This window comes from Colletotrichum siamense, assembly GCF_013390195.1.
Source record: "Colletotrichum siamense strain Cg363 chromosome Unknown KSG_Cg363_contig05, whole genome shotgun sequence".
NCBI classification, from domain to species: domain Eukaryota; kingdom Fungi; phylum Ascomycota; class Sordariomycetes; order Glomerellales; family Glomerellaceae; genus Colletotrichum; species Colletotrichum siamense.
The window spans coordinates 1,208,394-1,231,805 of record NW_023501018.1 but is presented as its reverse complement, the minus strand read 5'-3'; the positions used below and the strand labels follow the sequence as shown (position 1 = coordinate 1,231,805).

The window sequence follows — 23,412 nt, the reverse complement described above, 5'->3', positions numbered from 1 at the left end:
ATTCCCCTTACGTCTCTTGGCCATATGGGCGAGATTGAGGGGGCCTGACAGGCTGTTTGAATTAGAATGGTCTCGGGCAGTTGGAATAAGGTATATATCCCACCGGCCGCACCCGTCTGTCTGGATCTGATCCAGACGGCTTGAGTTGCATCCGATCTTTTCATTCGCTTTTGTTTCTTTATTCCACCCCCGTGCTGATCTTCCGCGATAACCATGGCGAGATCCACGGCGCTTTCTCTCCGTGCCGTCCTCGCGTTTGCCGCTGGCGTGTATTCGCAGTCATGCATCGGCACCGACGGGGCCAAGGTTTACGAGGCCGAGGACGGTGTCCTCTCCGGCACGACGGTTGACACTGCCCAGGCTGGCTTCACTGGTGAGCACCAAAAGCTTCCTTTCGGAACTACACCAATCTGACTTCGGCTTCCATAGGCACCGGATACGTGACCAGTTTCGAAGACGACACCGACAAGCTCACCATCAACGTTGACTGCACCGGTGACGGCCAGAAGCTCTTCGATCTCAGCATCAGATACGCCGGCATTTACGGCGAGAAGCGCACCAACGTTGTCCTCAATGGCGGCGCTGCAAGCGAGGTTCTCCTCGCGGCTGGCGAGACGTGGGCAAATGTCTCTGCTGGTCAGGTCCTCCTGAACCAGGGCAACAACACAATTGACATCGTCAAGAACTGGGGATAGTGAGTTCATTGACGCGATATGACATTCTTCATGACTGACCTCAGAAGCTACCTTATTGACTCCATCACCCTCACGCCCTCCGCCGCCCGCGGACCCCACAACATCAACGAGGCCCTCGTCAACGCCAAGGCCAACACCGACGCCAACGCCCTCTACAAGTACCTCCGCTCCATCTACGGCAAGAACATCCTCTCCGGTCAGCAAGAACTCTCCTACTCCAACTGGGTCAACGAGCAGATTGGCAAGACCCCCGCCCTCGTCAGCGTCGACCTGATGGACTACTCCCCCAGTCGCGTCGAGCGCGGCACCGTCGGAACCGCGGTCGAGGAGGCCATCACCCACGCCGAGCGCGGCGGCATCGTCTCCGTCCTCTGGCACTGGAACGCGCCCACGGGCCTGTACGACACCGAGGAGAACAAGTGGTGGAGCGGTTTCTACACGCGCGCCACCGACTTCAACGTCGAGACTGCGCTCGCCGATACCACCAACGCCAACTACACCCTCATCATCCGCGACATTGACGCCATTGCCGTGCAGCTGAAGAAGCTCCAAGATGCAGGCGTGCCGGTGCTCTGGCGCCCGCTGCACGAGGCCGAGGGCGCGTGGTTTTGGTGGGGTGCCAAGGGCCCCGAGGCATGCAAGAAACTTTACGCTTTGTTGTACGACCGTCTTACGAACCACCATGAGCTGAACAACCTTATCTGGGTGTGGAACTCGGTTGCGGAGGCTTGGTACCCCGGCGATGAGACTGTCGATATCCTTAGCGCCGATGTCTACGCTCAAGGCCACGGAGTAAGTGACACCCTTACTCACATTTAGAATGGATTTTGCTCACCATCATCTCAGCCTATGACCACTCAATACAACGACCTCATTGCTCTCGGTGGCGACAAGAAGCTCATTGCTGCGACGGAGGTTGGCAGTGCTCCCTTCCCTGACCTCCTTCAGGCGTACGAGGCCCACTGGCTGTACTTCTGCGTCTGGAGTGATACCTTCATCAACAACGCCGAGTGGAACAGCGTCGCGGATCTGAAGACGGTAAGAAAAGCGCCCACGGTTCGATATTATCAAGAACTAACAGTCGATAGATCTACGAGAGCGAGTACGTGCTCACCTTGGATGAGATCCAGGGCTGGCGTGGCTGAAAAGCATCCTTCAGTGCCCAGGAACATATTTCACTGTAGATATTCAATTGAAACCATCTGTACATTGCTTGTCAAAATTTCCTGACTATTTTCTTTGAACTTCGTGATGCGTCTGGTCTGCAGCCCGGTGAGGAAAGGTTCTTTGTCAGATACCTCGATGTGATGTGGATTGACCACCCCCTATCCCCACTCCATCCCTTGTGTTGTTTTTCTTTGTTCCCAATGTTTTCCATTGGCCAAGTCGGTGAAAGTTGCAACGCAACAAGACCCAGAAAAAAAGTCTCTTCAATCGACGGCCTCAGCAATTCCAACTCTCGACACAATTTCAGAAAACCATAATCACCTCAGGTGCAGACCCTTGACAGAGACTCTGCTGGTCTCGCCGCGGCCCATGAGGAGCTGGTTTAGATCGACCGGTCGCTCCGGCTCATTCTGAGGGGGCAAAGGAACCTCCCAAGGACGAAAAGGCCTGGGCGATACATGGCACCCGATTACGCCGGCATAATGAAAGACGCCGCTTGAAGGCCCAGATCCCCGTGATGCGAGACTTGATCCGGCGTCGGCAAGACCTGTGGGCTGTCTACAACGACCGCGCCCGACCGTATCCATTGCACAAAGGTTGACCCGACCTCCCGCGAGAGGTACTAGGCATTATCCTTTCCCAATACGATACAAACGACCCAGATCGTGCTTACACAGAGCCAGTCCCAAATCGCGGACGCGACATCGTTCAGGACATCCAGTCGATCCGGTTGAGTTGTCGTCAACTCAACGAGGAGGCATCTCGTCTTTTGGTGCCTCACGTGTCCATCGAAATGACGACCGATTCAATGGAGCATCTCGAAAAGGTCATTGCTCGCCCATTTATTGGACCTGGAGTTAAATATCTTCGCCTCATTCTTCCATACTACCCCTCAGAAATGGCCGACAGCCGTGTGGTGTTCAAGCAGGTTCAAATTCGGCGTCAGATTCGCCTATGGGAAAGGACGTACCAGCCAGAATACTACGTTGAGCACCTGCAAGTAAAGGTCGATAGAGCGTATGCTGCGTACAAAGAACTCCACAAGCAGCAAGAGGAGATGAAGCAGAATTTAGGGGAAAGTCTTGCACAGCTGATACGGAGGATGCCTGGAATAACGCAGTTGGAAATCTATGATGAGCCGGTGACGGGAGGCCTCAAGATCCTGGGCTGGAATGCATCTCAGTCTCCCACTTCAGGAAGGAAACTGGATACCTCTCTGGACTTCTACAAGGACGTTATGGATAACCTCACTGAGAGGTTCACAGTTCCTTTCTTGAGGTGGGGAGACCATGACTACCTGAAGGGCGACCACGTCCTTACAATGGAGGACGTCGGTTTCGTGCGCAAGCTTTTGGTCTACCTTGGGACGGCCGGAATCAAACTCACTCGACTTTCCATCAAGCCATCAGCGCCAAAGGACCTCTCAGGTTTCAAATGCGATGACGACGAGAAGACTGCTTTGCAAGCCCTCGCGGAAAATCTCCAACACTTTCACTTTTCGACAGGGATACAAAAGGAGAACAAGCTCCGGTCGGGCAAGGAGCTGACGGCAGTCAGTTCATTCATAAGCCCACTTAGTCGTATGCCGAACTTGCAAGTGCTTGCCGTGGACTTTGAGGGCATGATGAAGGCCAGGGCATGGTGCACTCACTACACCCCGATTCTCTCACAAACACCTCAGAGGCCTCTGAAGAAGCTCGCCCTCCGCTACGTCAACATCAAGGGGCCTGTTTTTGGGAAGTTCCTCGCCAATTTGAATTCGTCGCTGGACCTGGTGATATACAAGTGCAAGATGGTCGACGGGACTTGGCGCGAGCTCATGGACACCATGAAGGAGTTGGCCGATCCGGCGAGACCGAGTGGCAAGCGTCTGAGGCTGCGTGAATTTACGTTCCCCTCTGGGGCCGAAGTCGACTCACTGGGGAGCAAGCGTTTCGGGCACATTTTCGGTTGGGGGGGGGGGGGGGGAGGTTCAGGCAGGCTTACAGGCAACGGCGAGGAAAGGTTGAGTCTCGCGCGTGCGTATGTCCTACAAAAGTGCAACGTTGTGGAAAATCCTCTTAGCACCCCATCCATTGTTCAAATGTTGAATTCCAACTAGGCTCGAGCAAAATACTCCAGCAACATGAGGGATCAGGGACCTCGGAGACGGACATGCAGCCCTTCGGTCGGAGGCAAGGAAATATCGCCTAAGGCTTGGCAGCTGAGCAAGGCGGGGACTGACGGAAGACGTCATCTATAAATATCCCGATATTTTTCATCCCATATGAAGACTGTGCCAGGATCGGTATGACATCTAATCAATCAAAGAAAGGACCTGTCCTAGAGTTTCAAATGGTCGGTACCGCGTGGATCCCTGCAACACTTCCCGACTGCCCACATAACGTAGATACTACGGCAGCGAGGACAAGCGTAGAGGATGGAAAAAGGCGGGGAGGGAACATAATGCTAAGCTTTCTGACCAATAAGCTCCTCGGGGAAGACGGATTACCGATTATTTGAAACTCTCGGCTAAGGCTTAGTTTCTACAGCAGTCAACAGCAGAGACTGGAGAGAAAGCAGGTCCCAGGCAGTGATGTGTCTTGAATGTGAGCCGAGGCAAGTCGGACGAAGCCAATGGATTATGTCTTGCGCCCATCGACCAAGCCTCTTAACCGGCGTCATTCCCTACTTAACGAGAACAATCTTTGTCTTTCAGTGATTGTTTCCCGAGGGCTGTAAACAAGTGGCCGTAAGAACTCACACTGGACTAAGCCGCAATGGTAGTAAAAACAGATATGAAAAGCTGCCATATTAAGGCTCATACCTGGTGGCGAAGCAACTTCAATAAGGGGCCCCCGGGACTTCCTTTCCTTCTCCGGCTTAGATAATCCCGCCCGGAGCGGAGGAAGGCTATGCCAGTGCAGTCTTGCTGCAGGCCCATCCCACCGGTACCATCCGCCGCGTGTGCAGCGCACGCGTAGTCCGGTAGCGCAATCCTGATAATCTACGTCCCTTGCCGCTTAGTACGCGGTCTCCTACACTCACCTCTGGCACAGATGAGGCTCAAAGAGCTGCATTGATGCAAAGATTGGGGGAGGAGAGCTCGGGTTCTCCGATGTGACATCGTGCTTTGATGATCATCTTGTTGACAGATCAATCCTGCCAACGAGAACGCGCTGTAGCATCCAAGCCCACCGAATACAATAGGAAACTTCCTGAACGGCGCAATGCATATTCATTGGAGTCGCTCCGCAACAGCCTTACAAGATGGCACGTATGAAGGGGTCCTGATGTTGATCTTCCACAGGCCGCCCAGAACGGCCGGTATGACCGAGTGTTCGGAAAGGTGGGGGCGCGGCCTCGTCCCGGGACACTGATCCAGGTCCGGTGGACGGGCGGGCCCGTAGAAAAAGCTGCACAGATGCAGGAGCGGTCGATCCGCCCTACGGATGCCCGATAGGTATCGTCTGTGCTTTCCAGGGTGCGGATGCGGTGATAGGGGTGGTCCAGATGGATGAGGAGGGTGTTCATCTCTTCTATGAGGCCCTCCTTACGAATAGCCTCGGTGCCCTTACGTGGATGCTTCTATGCGAAACTTTCCAATGATCCCCTTTTTCATGCCGTCCACCTCGAAGACCTACTAACCTATATCACCACCCCCTTGCTAACGCCTTTTCGACTTCCGTGCGCGCGGCGCCACATCCAAAAAACAGATTCCCGGGTCCCCGTTTTTTCGCTGTGGTCCCTCCGTCGGCTCCAGTTCATCCCACATCCCGAAAAACAAATCGACGTGTTGACGTATGTGCCATCTGGGATGTGCCCTCATTCTAGAACAAACGATAACGGCACTGCCGTTGTGCGTTGCAAGGTCAATACCTGTTTCCTGCCTTCATTTTTGCTTTTCGGGACCCAGCCCGCTGACAGCTTGGCGGAACGGCAAACACTGGACAGCGGAGGATAGCCGCGGTTTGCATGAAGAAGTTGTGATGATTGATTGAGCTGCTACGTACTACCGGTGGGGACTCAGCCTCAGTGGTCTGAGCCGCAGTATGGGATCATGGGACGGGGGGATTGGGCGTTGTTGGTTGGAAAAGCTTTTTGTGCCAGGTTTTTTTCTTTTTGGTGGTGCGGGAACATCACGTTGTGGTGCGGATCTTCCGGACTGAGAATTGTTCGATATCGCCTCTCGTGGCTCATGATAAATAACCATCTTGTTTCCCACTTACAGATTTTCTGCTCGTCTTCTCAACATCAGCAAACGCACAGCAACACTAATATCAATACCGCTCACCTGAGTCCGTCGCTACTTCAACGCCTCACGCAACATCATATAATCCTTTCCAACAAGCAACAACAAAACATCGCAATAATGCAGCACATCGGAAGCCTCATCTTGGCCTTTGCCTCCCTCACCGCCGCGGTCCCGGGCCTCGCCCCCGCCAGCGTGAGGTCTGCCAAGTCAGCCCACGTCCGTCGTGACACCAGCTCTTTCCAGATCTACGCCTACGGCTCTGGCATTGGCGGCCTGGCTTTGTTCACTGCTGGAGGTAAGCATTCATCTCTCTGTTTCGAAACCTATTTTCCCTCAGATGGAGAGTGTCATCTCATCTTCGTCCCATCTCCTCTACCACACCATCTGTGTTACCATCCGATCGTCTCGGTCTAGACCCTCACTGCCGAAGTTCCCCACCATACTAACGATTCCCTTCCCAGGTGATGCCTACTTCGGAGACTACACCCAGTTCAACGACTCCAACGCGGCCCCGGTGATCTGTAAGTCTGCGCCCAAAAAACATCCCCCACATCCCTTGACTTCGTAAGTCCGAGTAGATTACTGATATCGCAACCAACAGTCACTCCCCAGACCGACGACGAGGAGACCTGGATCGGCGCGCCCAACACCACCGCCGTCACCACCACCCCTACCTGGTCCAACCTCACCTTCACCATCCCCAGCTCCGACTCCGACGTGCACAACGTCGCCTTCCTCGAGAGCAACTCCTCCTCTACCGGCCGCCAGACCAGCGGCTTCGCCTTCTACGGCAACTTCGTCCTGGTCGAGGCCGACGACGGCAGCTACGAGTCCCTGTGGTACGCTACCGCCACCGAGACTGACGGCATCTACAACCTCCGCTGGAACGAGACCGGCGATGACACCGATGACAAGATCATCCTCAACCTCAGGAGGACTGCTCCTTCCAACTAAGTCTTGTGAAGAGTCTTCATGAGAACTTGATTAGTCTTGCCGTTGGCAAGGCTTTTCTCCCCTTTTCTTTGTCACTTGGGACTCGGTTCATGTACATAGTCAAAATATTGTTCTGGTTTTGGTTGAGCAGCGGCGCAAAAAGATGGGATGTCACGGTGCATGTAGATAGACTTTAGTGTGTCAATGAAAAATGCGCTGCGAGGAGCTTCAAGTGCGGTAAGCAAGGTTGCCTTCGACTTTGATTTTGGATTGTTCATCACGCAAAGTTGTGCCCAAGTTGATGACCAACCACTGACTGAAAAACGACGAGAAATAACGCAAATGACTGAGATGAGCCATATAAACTCCCGATACCTCGTCGTACGTTGAAAATGACTGCAGATCGCCGGCTTTTTCCGTTCTCAGGTGAAAAAAGAAAACTCACATGCATTTTCACGTTGTTTTCCACGCTCCCCCACCAGACTGCTACCCTCTGAGTTGCCTCCCCCCGTAACGTCACCGCCGAGTCGGCGCCGACATTGCATTGCGTCTTTGCCGCGCGCGTTCATTTACCACGCGGTCCGCGGAGTGGAGGACGGTGGACCCCTTTTCACAGCCCGTGCTGGCACCGCCCCCCTTCCCCGGATTTGCATGTTTGATTCGTCCGATGCAGATCCGCAATTAAATTCTCCTACGTTATCAATCACATCGCGGGCTGTTCATGTGATTGCGATGGCTTTGATGCGTTGGAACCGGTGGATATTCGTATGGTTGTGTTTAGTAATGAGTAACTAAGCAAATTTCTTCTTACAACAGAACATCATGTCTCATGGCAAGTCACCAGGCGACGTCGTCTGCGAGATGATGGATGGGTGGAAGCGGAGGCGTCCCGATGACCATGGGAACGGGATTCTTGGACCTCAGACCTCTCAAATATGACAGGGCCGGTGTGAGCGGTGCCTTGTCATTAAGCCTGACCCGGCTGCCGAATATGCGTTCAATGTCGCGCTTCAGGAAGTCGATGATCTCACCCCCATATGGGGCAAAAAGGGCCTCGACAAAGACCGTGCCGCATACGCCGCCCTCTTTCCTGGGCCGGGCAGGGTCCGCTTTCGCCCGCAGCATGTCGAGCATTTCGCGCCAAGTGTCCTCATCTTCTTCGTCAATAAAGACGCTTTCCAGCCGCACAATCATATCCGTGGATCGCTCTCCGATCAGCTCCTCAAGGAGACCTGAAGTGAGGGTAACGTTGTCAAGCTCCAAACGTTCGAGTCTCGGCCATGGCTGGGACTTGATGAGGGAGGCTAGAAGTGGCCACCGCCGGAGATCGCCCCATTCATCCAACATGTGATTTCCAAAAGCGCCCGCTCCGATGTGAAGCTTTTTCAAGCTTGGAGTTGACGATATGGCTGCCAAATATGCCGCTATAGGCTCTAGATGTGCCTGGCCTGCTGGCCAATGGGCAGGTGTGATGGAGACGTCATCGTCTCTGGATTTCATGGTGAACTCGAGAGCCCTGACGTTCTGAACAAGAAGAGCAAGTTTGTTTGCCTGCTCTTCAGTCGGCTGCATCATAGACCATTGAATTATCCGAGGGGGAGTGACCGTAATAGCAAGCCTCGTCAGCTGGACGCCTGCCTCGGAGAGTGCAACCGGCAGCTGTAATAAAACACCGACAGGAGCTCCTGCCCACTGCTCGGAGCAGGTGTTCGAAATTTCCCAACGGATTGGAGAAGTCATGAGTCGATAAAGTCCCGTGGTCTCATCCAGATTATGTACATGTTGGATCACCCTGTCATAATGGTCTTTCCAGTCCGGGTCGACGTCCACGTCCGAAATCTCCAGTCTTGTAGCATTGGGCATCCGAGCCATTGCAGCGGAGATCTCTCTCAAAAAGGCCGAATCGACGCCGTTTCTGTGATCTTTGCGGATTCGTTGCTGTTCATCATAGAGTTGTTTATACTGTACATGAGCTGCGCGCAGCAATCGTTTGAAAGATGTCTTGAGGCTAGCGAAAGGGTCTCGCCCTCGCTTGACCTCCCGCGTGGCGATGGCCTCTTTGTCCAGCCGTTTGAGCAGAGTCATCGTATGATCCGAGACCCTATGGTCTTCAGCTTCTTCTATATCCGCTTTCTCGTTGGCGAGTCCGAAGCGTTCATGTATTCGTTCGCATTGCCATTTCTCGAACCCGGCGAAGTTGTTCAGGTTCGCCAGAGCTTTGGCATAGAAGGCCAAGTTGACTTTCACGCAGCGAACGGTATGAGAGAAGACTGGATGATGCGAAATTTCGACTAGTCGGGCCAGAGACTGTGGCATCATTCTGACAGTGACCGAGCGGATGAGAAAGCGATCGGCCAGATTGCGCATGCGGCGACTGGTGAGACGGAGAGATTTGATAGACTCGACGTCCCGACTTCTGTTGTGTTCATTGGACGAGATGAAATCGTCACCGTCGAGACCAAGATTTGAAGTGCCGTTCGTTACTCGACTCATGATGTCCATCAATAACTCAGTCGGGAGTTCTGTAATGCGGTCTTTGCGCATTCGAGCGATTGCGCTCCGGGCTGTGGCCAAACGGCGTTCGAGTCTCGCACGAAGGAACACGAGAATCTTCTGCGCCTTCTGATTCTCGAGGAAACCGGGATCTTTAGTGGTTCTCACGACGTCTTCGAGGAGCGCATCGGCTTCCACGATCTCTCGGTCAAGGGTGGGTGGGTCACTGTACGGAATACTCGACTCCCTTAGTCTCTCGTCCAGCTTCGACAGGGCGGCTGCGAGCTCAGCGGGCTCTCGCAGCTGGGCATCAGTCTGCGTCAGGAAGTCCAGCGACATCTTGGAGCTAGGAGGAACCGCCATGGAGTCGGTGGTGGATGCTGTCATTGGGGATGTCAAGGGAATTTGGATGTCGGGTTGGGATGAAGTTGAGGAGCATGTCGGTGGGGTTACGCGCATCCCGAACGAAGTGGACGCGTCCAGGGCGCTAATCCCTGAAAGTGTCACGCCCTGCGATGTCGTAACGAGCCAGGGATTGGTTGATCAGATTGGAGCAAGGGTATGTGCAGCAAACACAATACCTTTCAGTACGGCCTGATCGTGGACCCAAGAGTTCTTTCATGAAGGACAGGTGTAGCAGTATACTTTCTTGAATAAAATGAAAGCCCGACAAAAGATTGAAGCAACCAACCAAAAATACCCGCAGATTGGCCTCATCGACTCAGCTGCGAATTCTAACGCCAGAACACAACACAGTCATTCCTTTGGCGAACTGACGCAGATACTGGGTCATATTTCCAAAAGCCTGATCCTCGTACCCAAAATTTCAATGTCATGTCCAACCTGTGAACCGTAACATCATCTCGCGCAAGCTGTATTTCATCCCAAACCAGTATGTCCGAGACTAAGTTGGCAGTTGGTAGCTGTAGTCTCTCCACTTCCTCTTGCCTTTCTGCCCACGCTCTGAGCCGTTACTCTGCAAGAGATTTTCGCTGAGCAGCGTCTGCCAATCTGGCAGGGGCTGCCTAGTCTGCCAAGTGACGGTGTAGAAGTTGATCCATTCCTCTGTCCACCTGTCCTGCCCCCAGTATTTCCAGAGTGGAAATGCTGCTTCTAATGGCTGTGTCTCACCAGCGTCAAAGTTGCATCGTATGATTGATTGATTCGTCGTGACGTCTCGCAAAATCCGCGGAAAATCCCTATACATCAGCCCCGAAAATCTCTGGATCGTTTCATCCAGCACGTTGCCCTCTCTCGTATGCAGGTCGGTCCAAAAGTCTTGCCATGAGGCAGCAATCTGAATGACGAGTTGGAACATTACAGTCGCTTGCTGGGGTGCTGGATCGGCATCCAAGACCAATTTGAAGGACGCCTTTGGCATGCCAGCTGCCGCGAGACTTGAGGCTTCTACCATCCACATCGACAGGTTCCGTATAATTCGGCGTGAGTTCAAACCCAGACTTGCATTTAGGCCCTCTGCAGTACCGATTGTGGTTGAGGGGAGAATGCTTCTCCATATATCAACACGTCTTTTGATGCGGAGAGCGATGTTCTCTTTGCAGAATCGTATAAGGCCTCGAGCGTGACTTTCCGGAAATGCAACCGATACCTTGTCTTCGTTCAAAATGATGCTGCGCAGCTGCATACGGCTCTTGGGAGGCAGGAAGTTCAAAAAGTGTATTGCAGCTGTGGCCGCGGAGAAACGATAACTGAAGGGGTCGGTATCTCGTGTCGGCATCTGCTGTCCCCCCAACGTCCGAACCCAAGCTTGCAGGCTTGGTAGGTCTTTGTCCGAAGGATAGTCCCAAGGGTTTAATTCGCACTCAGCGATAGCATGAGAAATAGGCTCATGCCCATATCTCAGCTTTTCAGACAACCTGGCATCAATCAAGTATCGTTCCATGACTTCAGTGCTGTCAGGGCCGTTCTGCAATAGTTTCCGGAGCAGAGCAGCGCAGAATTCGCGGTAAAGAGAAGGAGATTCGCCGTATGAAATCTCCATGACGTCCTCGACAAGGGACCAGGACGGTCCACCGAGTAGCTGCCGCGTTTCTAGCCCTCTCCGGCGGGCTTTTATTCGGTCCAGGAGTGGGACGAGTCGAGGGTATGCGACGGTAAGCTCTGCGTACACCTGATCGGTCATGGCACGCCCAGCGAAGTGCGATAGCTCTCTCCGAATGGTATGAAGCTTTCGCATTGTGAAATCCATCCATGCAGCTCGGAGTCTCATGCGCGTAGAGCATATTGTCGAGAACGTAATTGTGTTCAATCGGAAAGCCATGCCGCTCATCTCTGCGTGCACCTGCTTACAGGTGAACATGAGACTTACCTCGATGGGGCGACCATCGGCTTGGCGAAGTCGACCAGTAAGGAGACGGTCAGCGGAACAAACATATCCGCCCGCGACGGCTGAATATTGCTCATAGACTTCCCGTCGCAATTCGGGTGGAAGAGAAAGAAAACGGAACGATGATGACATTGCTTTTTCCCTCCAATAACATGCAAGTGAGGTTGTGCTGAGCCACCGAAGATTGTCGAAGAGAGGCGTAGTGTAAGATGTGCGAAGGTGAAGTGGATGAGTTTTAGAGGGCTACAATGGCTACTTGTAGAGATTTTGAGAGTGGAGAATAAGATTTGAATGGACCATGCACCTGTGTGGTACCTCAGGTGGAAGATTATACCTAATAGCTTGGAGCATCAAGGTTCACGACGAGGCCAATTTACGCCAGGCACACAATTGACGTCATTTCATGTGGCACACGCCATTAATTACAGAGTGGTAATCTTGAGGCAGCGAAACACTATCGATGTCCGGGGTGTAAACGTTACCTACCTACCGTATGTGCTTCAAGGTGTCGAAGTCATTTCCGGGAAAATTCGAGACTTCCTGAGAAGCAACGCATACTCGTCAAAGACTTTCAGCTGAACATGATTAGAACTTCGTAGAGAGTCTACAAGGCGATAAACACTAGACGATGAGGGGGAGTTGACAGTGAGGATCACGCAATAGGCAGAGTCAGACAACGTGACATAGTGCCACAGGCTTTGGCTTATTGGGTTCACAATAAATTAATGTCATCAAATATTAAGCATTTCGAATTATAATAAGCCTCAGATACATCATCTTGAAACCAACTTGTACTCGTTTTCCAACCCAGCCCTCCAAGCCCTCCAGCACACAAATGGTCTAGAGAAGAGCAAGCGCAGCCAGACCGCAAGCACCCAAAGCAGTGGCAACATTGACAAAGGACACGCGCTCAGCTCCAGCGACAACAACATGGGACGGCAAAGCCATACCGGTACCAGTAGGCTGGGCGACTCCAGGGGCGGAGGCAGAGCAAGCGGTGGGGGTAACCAGAGAGCCATCAGCTCCGAAGGGGCTGTATCCCAAGCAGCCGGCGTAGTTGGCAGCGCAGGTGGAGCGGTTCGCATTGGGGTCGCTGCGGCACTGGTCATAGACCATGGCGCACTTCTGAGCACACTCGTTGCCAGCCGGAGCAGTGGGCGCCGCGCCAGTCGGGGCGGGAGCTGGGGTCGTAGCGGCAGCGGAGCAGGCAGTCGGGGTGACAAGCGATCCGTCGGGGCCGAAGGGGCTGTAGCCTAGGCATCCAGCATACTCGGCGGCGCAGCTTGCGCGGTTGGCGTCAGGGGCGCCGCGGCACTTGTCGTAGGAGGCGGCGCAAGCGGCGGGGCAAGGGGCGACCTCGATGGGACTGGGGAGGGGAACCGGAGTGGCGGAGATCTGGGCCGAGCAGGCGGTCGGCGTGATCAACGACCCATCAGGACCGAACGGGCTGTATCCCAAGCAGCCGGCGTACTCGGCGGCGCAAGAGGCACGGTTGGCGTCGGGGGCGCCGCGGCACGTGTTGTAGGCGTTTCCGCAGTTGGTCGCGCACTCGGAGGTCGCGGCTCCGGTCGGGACAGGGCCCATGTGGGTGATGGTGCAGGGGCAGTCGGTGATGGTGAAGGTGGTGGCCTCCTCAATGGTGTAAGTCTTGGGGCCGTGGGTGATGACCGTGGGACCAGGGCAGTAGGTGGTGAGGGCGTTGACGACCTGGGTGACATAGACGGCGTCGGCCATCGGAGAGCCGTTGGCGAGCTGAGCGGCGCCCAGGACGAGGCCAACCAGGAGAGAGCCCATGGTAGAAGTCATTTTGTTAGGGGTGATGGTGAAAACGAATGTGAGGTTGAAGATGGAAAAAGAGTGGATGAGTTGCGATGCAATCGAGATGTCTTGTGGAAATGCAACTGGGTGCGAATTCGATCCCTTCTTTATAGGCTTCTTCTCGGAGGCAACTCCGTTGATCAACTAGTCGTACAGCTAATATGTGTGTTTGAGCAAGCGAAGTGGTACGAAATTTCGCTGCATTCTACTCATAACCATCGCGTTCCAGAATTGTTTATCGTGTCCCTCGCGCCTCGTATCATCGTAGCAGCACTTTAGCTCAACCGCGTCTCGTATTTCCACGGGCACCATACTCGAAAAGGTCGACGGCGGCTCGACCATCACTGCTCTAAGAACCAACCCTAAACGCTAAAATGTCTCTGGGGGAGAATCTAGTCGGGAGCGCGCTCCAACCGTTAAGATTAACGACGTCATTGTCGTGTGCCTAGCCCCAGAACTCGTCTCGAGCCGGAATGCTATCCCCTAAAAAGTGCGGGCCTGTGTTCATAATGCGCGAAACATGCTAAGTCGGATCTCGGCGGCTGTGAATCGCGGGGAAAACAGTCAGGGGAGGGAATGTCTCAATCTACTTGCATGGCATGTCTCGCCAGCGACAAAAGGGGCAGATTGAACGGTCTCTGTCCAGCGTGCTAGCGGAATTCCGCTGCACCAAACGGAGAATTTGAACTTGGCTCTCGGGCAGAGGACGCGGCCCGATTGAGCAGCATTTCCTCCGGTGCCCTTGGGACCCCTCTCCCTTGCTCTCAACCGGAGTGTTTGCCGAAGGCTTTTCAACCAGTCAGATGTGAGATGTCCATCAAGGCAATTCTGGGTGAATTCCAATTGTCGGTGCTAACGAATCCCATGATCTGACCCTAGGTGGACTCCAGAAATTGGTGTTGACGGCTATATCATGGCAAAGCATCCTGAAATCTCAGTGTTGCATCAAGGCCGCCAGCAGGATTCAAAAAGCTGGATTTGGTCCTGGATGTCAACATCATGGCCAAGACGGGGCGGCAATGCAAGGTGTGGCAACAACTTGGAATTTCATTCATATCAGATACGTTCTTCATTACAATTTTCCCCGAAGACTTGGTCAGTCCACTTGGCGCACACTCACCCCAGCCGAAGACTTCTCAAGAAACGGCACCGAGGCCACAAAGTTGCCCGTTGTGCCACTAGTCGACGTATTCTCTAATACGCATCTCAAATAACCTTGGTCTTTTGTGCTTATTGGGCAAGTTACAGTTTAAAGAAGCTGATTGTTTGCGACTTTCACACAATCCGGATGGGATTAAAGGATGAAGTTGGGCAAGTATTCTTTGCAAGGCAATGACGCCATGACCGATACGTTGATGTTGCGCAGGGTAGGTTAAGTAAATACTCATGATAACACATCATTTGCCAAGTGATTTGACAAAGCAAATCACGTGCGAGTCAGTTGAATGTGCGTCTGATGGTAACTCTGCCGCGCAGAGATTGAGACTATTGCTCGAGACCGTCTAATATACACAGCCTTCTCCTCTGGTGAGGCGCATGAAGTGAATTTCTTGGGGAGCTAGGACCTTCCGTCTCTTATTATTTAAGTTCTGAGTTTGCTTTATCTACAACTGTAGTTCTTCCGTCATGGCCGGAGACTAAGCATTCTTTGCCACCTTCGAAAATCTGCTTAACACAAGCTTGGACGTGACATCGCGCATATTGTCAAGATCTTGCCCAGCCGCACCCTAGTGATGTACAATCTATTACAGTCGTATGATGCAGGTGATTCGTGGGCTCTCGCAATAAAGTCGCATTACATACCTTAGACATAATAGGTATATGGAATCAAACGGCACACGGTTGACTATGACTTGACTGGCAACCTGGACCCTCATTCATATGAACCTACGCATGTTGGGTCCAAACGCTCACCTATAGCCTTGTTTCTCCTTCTCAGCAGATGGAAAGTAGTTTGAATAACCTACGTCTACGCTTCGGTGGTGATATGTTCGGTTGTTGAGCTGACTGCCACACAGCTCGCCACGCCGGACAAGCCCGGCGTTTCCACCGGTAACTCGGCAAACATACTTTCAAGTAGATTGCCTGTTTTATGTTTCCAGTCAAAGCGTGGGACGAAGCGCCCTTCTCGTGGGATTTTGTTGGCCTTACGTGCCGCCGAAGGCTACAAAGATCCGGTCCAAAATCTTGTGCGCGGATGTCGTGTTGTCAAGATCCACCAATCAACACCAGCTCCTCCCTGGCGGTGTTGGACAAAAGGGCGGAAGCACCCATGCAGTTAGTTGCGGGGACATTGGCCCCGTTTCGTTGCGTAGGGCATCAAAAGAACGCTGCTGACATGTTTGAGCCTCAATAAAGTTCGGCGTGTACGATCGATGCCATTGGTTGGTATCAGGGCCAAGTCCAGAACCCATCGGCTGCCCCAATTGTCTGTCTTCTTGGATGATCCTCATTTTCATTTCTCCGTCTCTTCTGGGCACGGTCACGGGTACCCTCGGGAAACCTCGCACACACCGAGTGACACCTAAGCTTGCGTTCAGGATATACAAGGCCTGAGTCATGCGGAGCGTTCCATAAACTGTTCTAGAACTGGGCCTGGCCAACGTACCTTCACTCGTATAAGTCAGGACCTAGATACTCTTGGTATGGAGATATCGGGTGCGCAGAGTCAGGTGTCCTTCACCTTGCCTATGTCAACAGAAACCTTCGAAGATCGTCAGCCTCCATACCGACATGATGAACTCTTGGAGTGAGGCAGGGTAGGATATCCGACTCGTCAATAAAGTCCAGACTCCAATATTCACTTGCAGGCCCCAAGTACCACGTTAACAAACGTTCAGGGTGGTATCGTAGACATGATGTTTCCTATGATGGCTTGTTTTTGTTGGAGGAATCATTGAAGGTGTAGCCATTTTGCCCCACACGACTTAACAATTCGACTCATAACAAAGCATTTCTGCGCTGCTTGTGGTATTGTCGGTGTCAATAGTTACTGTCTTTTTGACACGAGCCATTCGCTGCCAATTCTGCCAGGGACCTTCATTTTTCAGGGTTCGTCAGTAGTGATTGGTCTTTTTGGGCACCATTCATCCTTTGTACTTATTGTCTTGATCCTGAGGCCGATGCTCTTCGACTTTTTTACTGGGTGCCATTCCCCTTGCTGCATTCACTGCAGGGTCGAGTCAGGCCGCGGCCCACCAGTCACTCTGGGCTACGGTACTGCATGACGTCACTGTTCGAAACGGTCGTTGAATTACTGGTGTTCTCGATGATCTTACGCAGATGTCATACATCACTCGGCCTCCGAGTTTCGATGGTAAGTCTTTTCTGATAGTTACACACACACATACGTCGATAGACCATGGTCTTGAGAGATCGCTCTTGTTTGTCCGATCTTTGCTGGCTTTAACCCTATACAGCTTTTGTGATCGCGATTCGAAGTTGATGGCCTGTGTCATCCACTTATTTACTCCGATATTTTCGCTACGATATGTAGGTGGTCGATTGCTTTGATGAATACGTTCAAGTTTGGGGATGTCTGTAGCATGTTAAGACAATAAATAGTCCCAAAGACTGCTTTTCCAAGACTTCTTGGTTGAGCCAGCTGTCTTTTTGGGGGTTGGGTGCTATTGGTACGTGCAAGAACCTGTCTTCTCAAAGCGAAACTTTCTCGGTCCGACTGCCAGCCTACGTGACCCTCGTCATCATGTCAAATCGGTGTTCTCATATCAGCACAAGATGGGTCAGTTGCCCAGCAACGGAAAGGAGTTCTAGCTCTGTCCTGGCAATGAGGAGACATTTCAACGTTGAAGAGTAAATATTCACTATACGGTGAAAACAACGGGTCACACGAACACTGCATTAGTTCACCGGGAGACTATACTCATTCAGCGACGAGGATTTGGTGTTCACCACCGAGTTTGATTCCTTCCTAACACTCTATAGTCTAAGCATCAGCATGCCGGACATGGGTTATCCAAAATATGGCTTTACGCGATTTCTGATTGGATCGATCTTGATTCACCGATACTTCGTACTCCTCCCACCGGTCTGGTGCACAGGCTGCTAAGGCTGAATCGATGAGGGAATGCCAGGTCACGGGCAAGCGTGTCGGGTGATGATTCGACGGTGAGGACATCAGAGATACTGTAAGCGTCAAACGCCAGCAAAATGCCATTGCATTGAATGACGACCGACTTTGCTAGATCCTCTGTCATCAGGTCAAAAACGGACCCTGCGTTCTCCATTCATTTGGGTTTCCAGCCTTATTTCAACTCCAACATTCGGGAAACTGCTGCGCGGTCGGGAGCTTTATCATTGTTGAGATCTCTGCCTCGCTGCACCCTGGTGATCTACGAATGCAGCATGAGTGGGGCCACTCCGAGGTATTGTGCCACATCCCCAGGCCATATGCCGAAGCGCTTTTCCGCTCCATGTACGTGTATGTGGCAGCAAATCCACTTGCGACAGGTTGTTGGTCAGCTGAACTTCTGGAAGAGTAGCGGTATCTGGCAAACCCCTGTCTGCTTCTTCAGTCTTGGGCACCACCTCAAGCCTATTCAGGAAGGCCACGGAATCCAATACCGAAAAAAACGACGCGTGCATACATACGCAGCGGCGGTCGCCCACCCAACCCAAGGATACCCAGCTATCCACACTAACGTTCCCAATCAAGATGCGGCCGTTTTGAAATCCACAGAAATTCGAGAATCCTCGGGAAAATTGCTCAAAGTGTTCTCACAGATACGTAAGGTCAGGGGGTTACAGATAGACAGGGCAAGGTACGGTTAGGGCTAAGGATCACGGTGATTCTAGCCGCTTGTGATTCTGAGATGTACACGTGTTTGTGTTTTTCTGTTAGACATGGGGCCACCGAGTACCGAACAGGGGGACGCCGAATACCGCTACTCCTGATGGATCGTTGGCTGCAGCTTGTGACGGCCACGCGACCGAACCAGCCAGGCGCAGACCAATCAGTCAGACCACCGTTCGCGTTGTGGGGTTTGAAGCACCCCAGAGCCGTGTTGAAGAATCCAAGCGAGAGGCTCCTTGTGCCATGGTGTCCTGGACTATTTATGCAGATGAGAAGTGGAGCCGAAAAGATTGCGAACCTCGCTCAGACTGTTGGGAGCCCACCAAGTGGACGATTGGTTATCAACGAGGGCGAAAGGGGGTTGTCTTGGGTCACGAACACAGCACAAGCGCAGGAAATGAACAGGCCGGGCCTGGGATTATGAATCGCCAGGATTCTAGAAACGCTGCAGGACCGTTGAAGACGGGGCAGAAACACCAATCATGTCGCGCAATCAGTGGATACGGACGGCTTCTCCTTTGACCCCCTGTCATTCGAAAACTCAATTTCAAGCGAGGTTGGCAGCCGATGGCGCACCCCAGAACCCAATGGCCGACCAGCCGGGTCCGCTTTCGCTCATTCTTGGTATAAACGCCGGCACTTCGTTCTGGTGTTGCTTTTCAGGGGGATTTCTGCCTTCTTTGTCCGTCTTGTTGGAAAAGAAGGACCATGGGAATTCCGTACAGGCGTCTGGATTCGTCTAGGCGCGAGATTCGCCTGCTCGAGATCCAGGCGACGCACAATCCCAACGATCCGGTTCAGGCCCGTCTTGTCCACGTTCGTCTGACTGACGATTTGGAGTTCATCGCCCTCTCGTCGCTGTACGGCGACTCCACCGAGACAGACAAAATCTTCGTTGGCGGCCAGCCCGTCACCCTCACCGCCCATCTCACCCAGGCGCTCAAGAATGTGCGCACCGTTCTCTACCCGACACTCACGCAGCGCTTCCAATGCACATCGCCGCGCCGGCCGCAGTCAGGCGCGCCGCGATGGCTGAGGCAGCTGTTCGGCCTAGGCTCGTCCTCCAAGGGAGCGGACGACGCGAACTGGGCGCTGCGCATCTGGTGCGACTTTCTGTGCGTGAACCCCCGCGACGAGTATGAGAAGTCGCGCGTCCACACGGACATGAAGACGATCTACAAGTCCGCGGCGTTGGTCGTCGGCTGGGTCGGTGAGGCGGTGGAGCACACAGACGCGGGTCTCGCGATGGTTGCAGAAATCGACGAACTCATGCCGCGTACGTGGGGAGACCCGGGCGACGCGGAGAAGAACCCTCACAACTACTCGCCGCACCACGAATGGATCAAGAAGATTTCCTGGATCTGGACGCCGCCCACTGACGGCTCGGACCCGGACAAGGCGCCTCACTGGGTCGGCGCCACCGACTTTGTCCTCCGCCAGTATTTCCAGCGCCGCTGGATCCTCGAAGAAATTTCCTCAGCCCGTTTCCCGACGTTTTTGGTCGGCGACATCATTGTCACGTGGAAGCAGATGCTTCGCCTGAACCGTCTGATTGACGAGTTCAGATACAAGCCATCCAACGTGTTCCCCCTGGTAAGTTTGCATCTCATTTACCCTGACATAATAGCTGCGTTGTACTAATTTATGCCCCAGGAATTGAGAGACAAGATGGCAGAGCTGCCTTTGGAGACCACGTACAAGCTGCTTGACGAGTATGACAAGCGCAAGACGTTGGAGGAATCCAAGATTCTTAAGGATTATGCCGAGAGCAGCAGGACGACCTCTTCATCGAGGTCCACGGATGACGGCCCCAAAAAATGATTTCACCGATTAAATGAGAAGTAAAAAGGCACAGGGAGGAGGGGTTCATGCAGCATCCAACACGTCTTATGTGTCCGCGTACTTCATCTGATGGTCACTGGCAGGGGTTAAAAATGGCTCAGACTTTGTTTGTGTTGGATGTGGGAGGGTTCCGCCCGCGGGTGGTGTTGACAGCTGGAGGGTGCACAACCTACTGTCTGAGCCATATGGCATTTTTGTGTTTGGATTCGTTTTTGTTACTTTGACTAGGTTAGATATCCATTTCTTTCTGATCGGTGTGACCCAGGTCTGCATATGTCCCTCATCGAAATGTGCTTGTGATTTGTGACATGGTTGGATGGATCGTCCTGTTTGCGACCGGTGAAGTTTTTAGGAATTATTCGACTTGTTCAAAGGAATATGTCAATTCATCTTTCTTTGCAATAAATGTTACATGCAACAGCTTCCTTGCTCGTAAGGAGTTCATCCCATCTTCAATTCTTATTAACCTTCTCACCATCCACAACCAGGTTGATGACAAATTTGGGACAGACTCACGTGACAGGTCTTGTTCAGACTAATCAGCTTCCGTCATTTCTTTCGAAATCTCGGCGCGGCGCTCCTCAAGATTGAAGATCATTGTCACCGCGAAGCCAACATCAGCACACCCGTACCCTTATGAGACAGTTTTGCCGTCAGGATGCCTACCCCGCGAGAAGCAAGTAGTCCACGATCAAGTGGACGGCCTGCGAAACGGGCCCGGACGCAGCAAATTGCATCGACGCGCAGTCGGCGGCCTGTGCCGCCAACGGAGCCCACGACTAGTGAGGAAGTCCGCCTCGAAGCTGCAAACACGATCACTGTAGCAGTAGACTCGGAAACACAGCCGTTACCCCCTTTGGCACGTTACAAAGCCTGGAAAAGTGCGTTTGAGAATCTTGTCTGCAGGCGCGCTGAGCAATTGACTGACTGCACTAAGAATCCGGGGGTCAGCATGATGACTTTTGTTTCGTATGCCAGGAGCCTGATAATCTGGTTCCCTGCGACACGTGCCGAAGGTCATATCACGATGCACATAAACCCCCAAAGAGCTCTCAAGCGCTTCACGGAGACGACAGCCTTTGGTACTGTCCCGTATGCGTTGATCGTGGGTGGCATAGCAACCCTCCCATTATAACTCCTCCAAGCTCTCCTCAGCGCATAGAAGTCCCTCAAGTAGCTGAAGGTGCCTCAGAAGCAACACAGCATTCGACGAGTGTAGATCCAAGTCCCGCGCTCCCAGAACCGCCTGTGGTGCCAGCCAGGCTGGTGCCGACAGAGCAACCCGAACCAAGAGCAGCCCGATCACGAAATCCACCAGTCAGGAAATCACGATTCACTACCTTGCCCGCAGAAGTCGACTCAGCACTAGCGGTCGTCTACCGTGAGCTCGAAAGCGTGCCCATTCTACAGACCAGGGTTTCTGAGCTAGAAGCGGAAACGAAGCGCTTGCAGCAGGTAATCAGCATGCAGCGGAATGAGATGACTATGATGCAGACTGCAGTGAATAAGACCGCAAGCCTGCAGGCTGAGGTACAGAAGCTGAGGGCAGATGCTGCAGAGAGGGAGGCGGAGCGGAGTGAGAAGGGGGTTTTGGAGCACAAGAATCGGGAACTTGTGGCAGAACTAGGGAGAGCCAAGGAGGAGCTAGAGGAGCGGAATAGAACGTTGCAGGAGTGGAAGAGCAAGCTGTCTAGCTTGATAGGGGAGTAGGTACCGTGGTTCGAGACGAAGTAACGAATTATTTGTGAAAGGCTCAGCCAAACATCAAGCCGATTTCTTCCTCCACCTCTCACACAACGCTCCAAGTTTCTCAGGTGCATGAAGAGTCTGCTGCTGGACATCGGAAGAGTCCTCGTCATGCGAGGGTGGTTGCTGACCAATTTGAAAGAGGGGTAGCTCCACTTGCTTGTCGACTTCGTCCTACGTACCCAGGAAGGGCGCATGTGCCTGACCCAGTTTGCTGACCAATTTGACCCTGCAATGACAATTGGCACGCAGCTGCTGGCGAGAGCGGGCTGGTCGCACTTTTCCCGAGGAATACTGCCGGCAAATTATAAGGAGAAAGACGAGTGATGTGCAGAGAACGGTTATCTGACGTCGGCAAGCTTAGATATGTCGCTGAGAGTCTGACTCTGTCTTTGGGCCATCCCAGGGGTTATGCAGCAGCCCTGCTTCTCTATTGCCTCATTACTTCCGCCAGATCTGTACATCTTACACACACACTTCAGCAGGGGCTTTCTAATGTCTCCGTTGGCAACATATGTGGCTCTTTACTTAGGACAAGATAAGTATGCAAGTTAAGGCTTCCTATCTCCTTCACCCTCATTAGTTCATAGCACTAATCAACTTTCGACAGTTATCAAGCAAAGTCTAGCACTAAGCAGTAGCAGTATTGAAATAGTTATAGGCTAGGCGGCTAAGAGCTATACAGCACAGCAGCATGTACGCGCCTAAAGGCGTATAAAGCCGCCTTAACTATATAACTCTATAGTTTTAAAGCTTATAATCTTTAAAAAAAAAAGAAAAGATTTTTTACGTTCTTTATAGATCTAAAATAAAAAGAATAAGATAAAAAGTTTAAAAATCTACTAAAAAATAAGTAAATTAAGCTTCTCCTCTCTATAAAGATAATAATATCTAAGCTAACTTCTTACTTTTTAAGGGGGGCTAGTAATCTAGTTTCTAAACGCTAAAAATGCTAAAAAATCTAATAAGCTTATTAAACTTTATTCTAATTATCCTTAATTATCTTCTCTTTTAGTTTTTTAAACTAGAAGATAATTCCCTATATCTTTATATATATATAAGAGTGTTATACTTATTAATAAAACTTATAATATATATTTTTATAATCTTATTCTTCTCTTATTTCTCTTATATAAATAATATCCTATTTAAATTTAAGTTTATAGTATATTTATCTTTTTTATCCTCTAGGTTTTAAAAATCTATAAGTATAAATCTTAAGTAGTATATAAGTTTCTATTTAAGTTTAAAGATTAATATATTAATTAATATATATTACTTAACTAACTACTTTTAGTTTTAAGATAAGTTATTTAAAAAAGTA

The 23,412-nt window shown here is 51.9% G+C and overlaps 6 protein-coding genes across 6 annotated transcripts; 4 read left to right on the top strand and 2 right to left on the bottom strand.

The window, feature by feature from the left end:
- Positions 1 to 213: 213 nt before the first annotated feature.
- Positions 214 to 1,840, top strand: manA-1 (Mannan endo-1,4-beta-mannosidase; the record flags this gene model as incomplete). The annotated part of the gene is made up of 5 exons (XM_036639818.1): positions 214 to 373; positions 430 to 694; positions 743 to 1,487; positions 1,542 to 1,733; positions 1,784 to 1,840. 5 exons carry the CDS (start codon positions 214 to 216, stop codon positions 1,838 to 1,840), a joined length of 1,419 nt encoding a protein of 472 aa, XP_036494512.1.
- Positions 1,841 to 2,655: 815 nt separating this feature from the next.
- CGCS363_v007968 (uncharacterized protein) lies at positions 2,656 to 3,963 on the top strand (the record flags this gene model as incomplete). The annotated part of the gene is made up of 1 exon (XM_036639817.1): positions 2,656 to 3,963. The coding sequence occupies one exon, from the start codon at positions 2,656 to 2,658 to the stop codon at positions 3,961 to 3,963; it is 1,308 nt and encodes a 435-aa protein (XP_036494511.1).
- Positions 3,964 to 6,213: 2,250 nt separating this feature from the next.
- CGCS363_v007967 (uncharacterized protein) lies at positions 6,214 to 7,050 on the top strand (the record flags this gene model as incomplete). The annotated part of the gene is made up of 3 exons (XM_036639816.1): positions 6,214 to 6,391; positions 6,558 to 6,617; positions 6,698 to 7,050. 3 exons carry the CDS (start codon positions 6,214 to 6,216, stop codon positions 7,048 to 7,050), a joined length of 591 nt encoding a protein of 196 aa, XP_036494516.1.
- An 816-nt stretch (positions 7,051 to 7,866) lies between these two features.
- CGCS363_v007966 (uncharacterized protein) lies at positions 7,867 to 9,909 on the bottom strand (the record flags this gene model as incomplete). Its single annotated transcript, XM_036639815.1, has 1 exon — positions 7,867 to 9,909. The coding sequence occupies one exon, from the start codon at positions 9,907 to 9,909 to the stop codon at positions 7,867 to 7,869; it is 2,043 nt and encodes a 680-aa protein (XP_036494515.1).
- Positions 9,910 to 12,709: 2,800 nt separating this feature from the next.
- ccg-6-2 (Clock-controlled protein 6) lies at positions 12,710 to 13,675 on the bottom strand (the record flags this gene model as incomplete). Its single annotated transcript, XM_036639814.1, has 1 exon — positions 12,710 to 13,675. One exon carries the CDS (start codon positions 13,673 to 13,675, stop codon positions 12,710 to 12,712), a length of 966 nt encoding a protein of 321 aa, XP_036494514.1.
- A 5,533-nt stretch (positions 13,676 to 19,208) lies between these two features.
- Positions 19,209 to 20,321, top strand: CGCS363_v007964 (Heterokaryon incompatibility protein 6, OR allele; the record flags this gene model as incomplete). The annotated part of the gene is made up of 2 exons (XM_036639813.1): positions 19,209 to 20,093; positions 20,154 to 20,321. 2 exons carry the CDS (start codon positions 19,209 to 19,211, stop codon positions 20,319 to 20,321), a joined length of 1,053 nt encoding a protein of 350 aa, XP_036494513.1.
- Between the last annotated feature and the right edge of the window lie 3,091 nt (positions 20,322 to 23,412).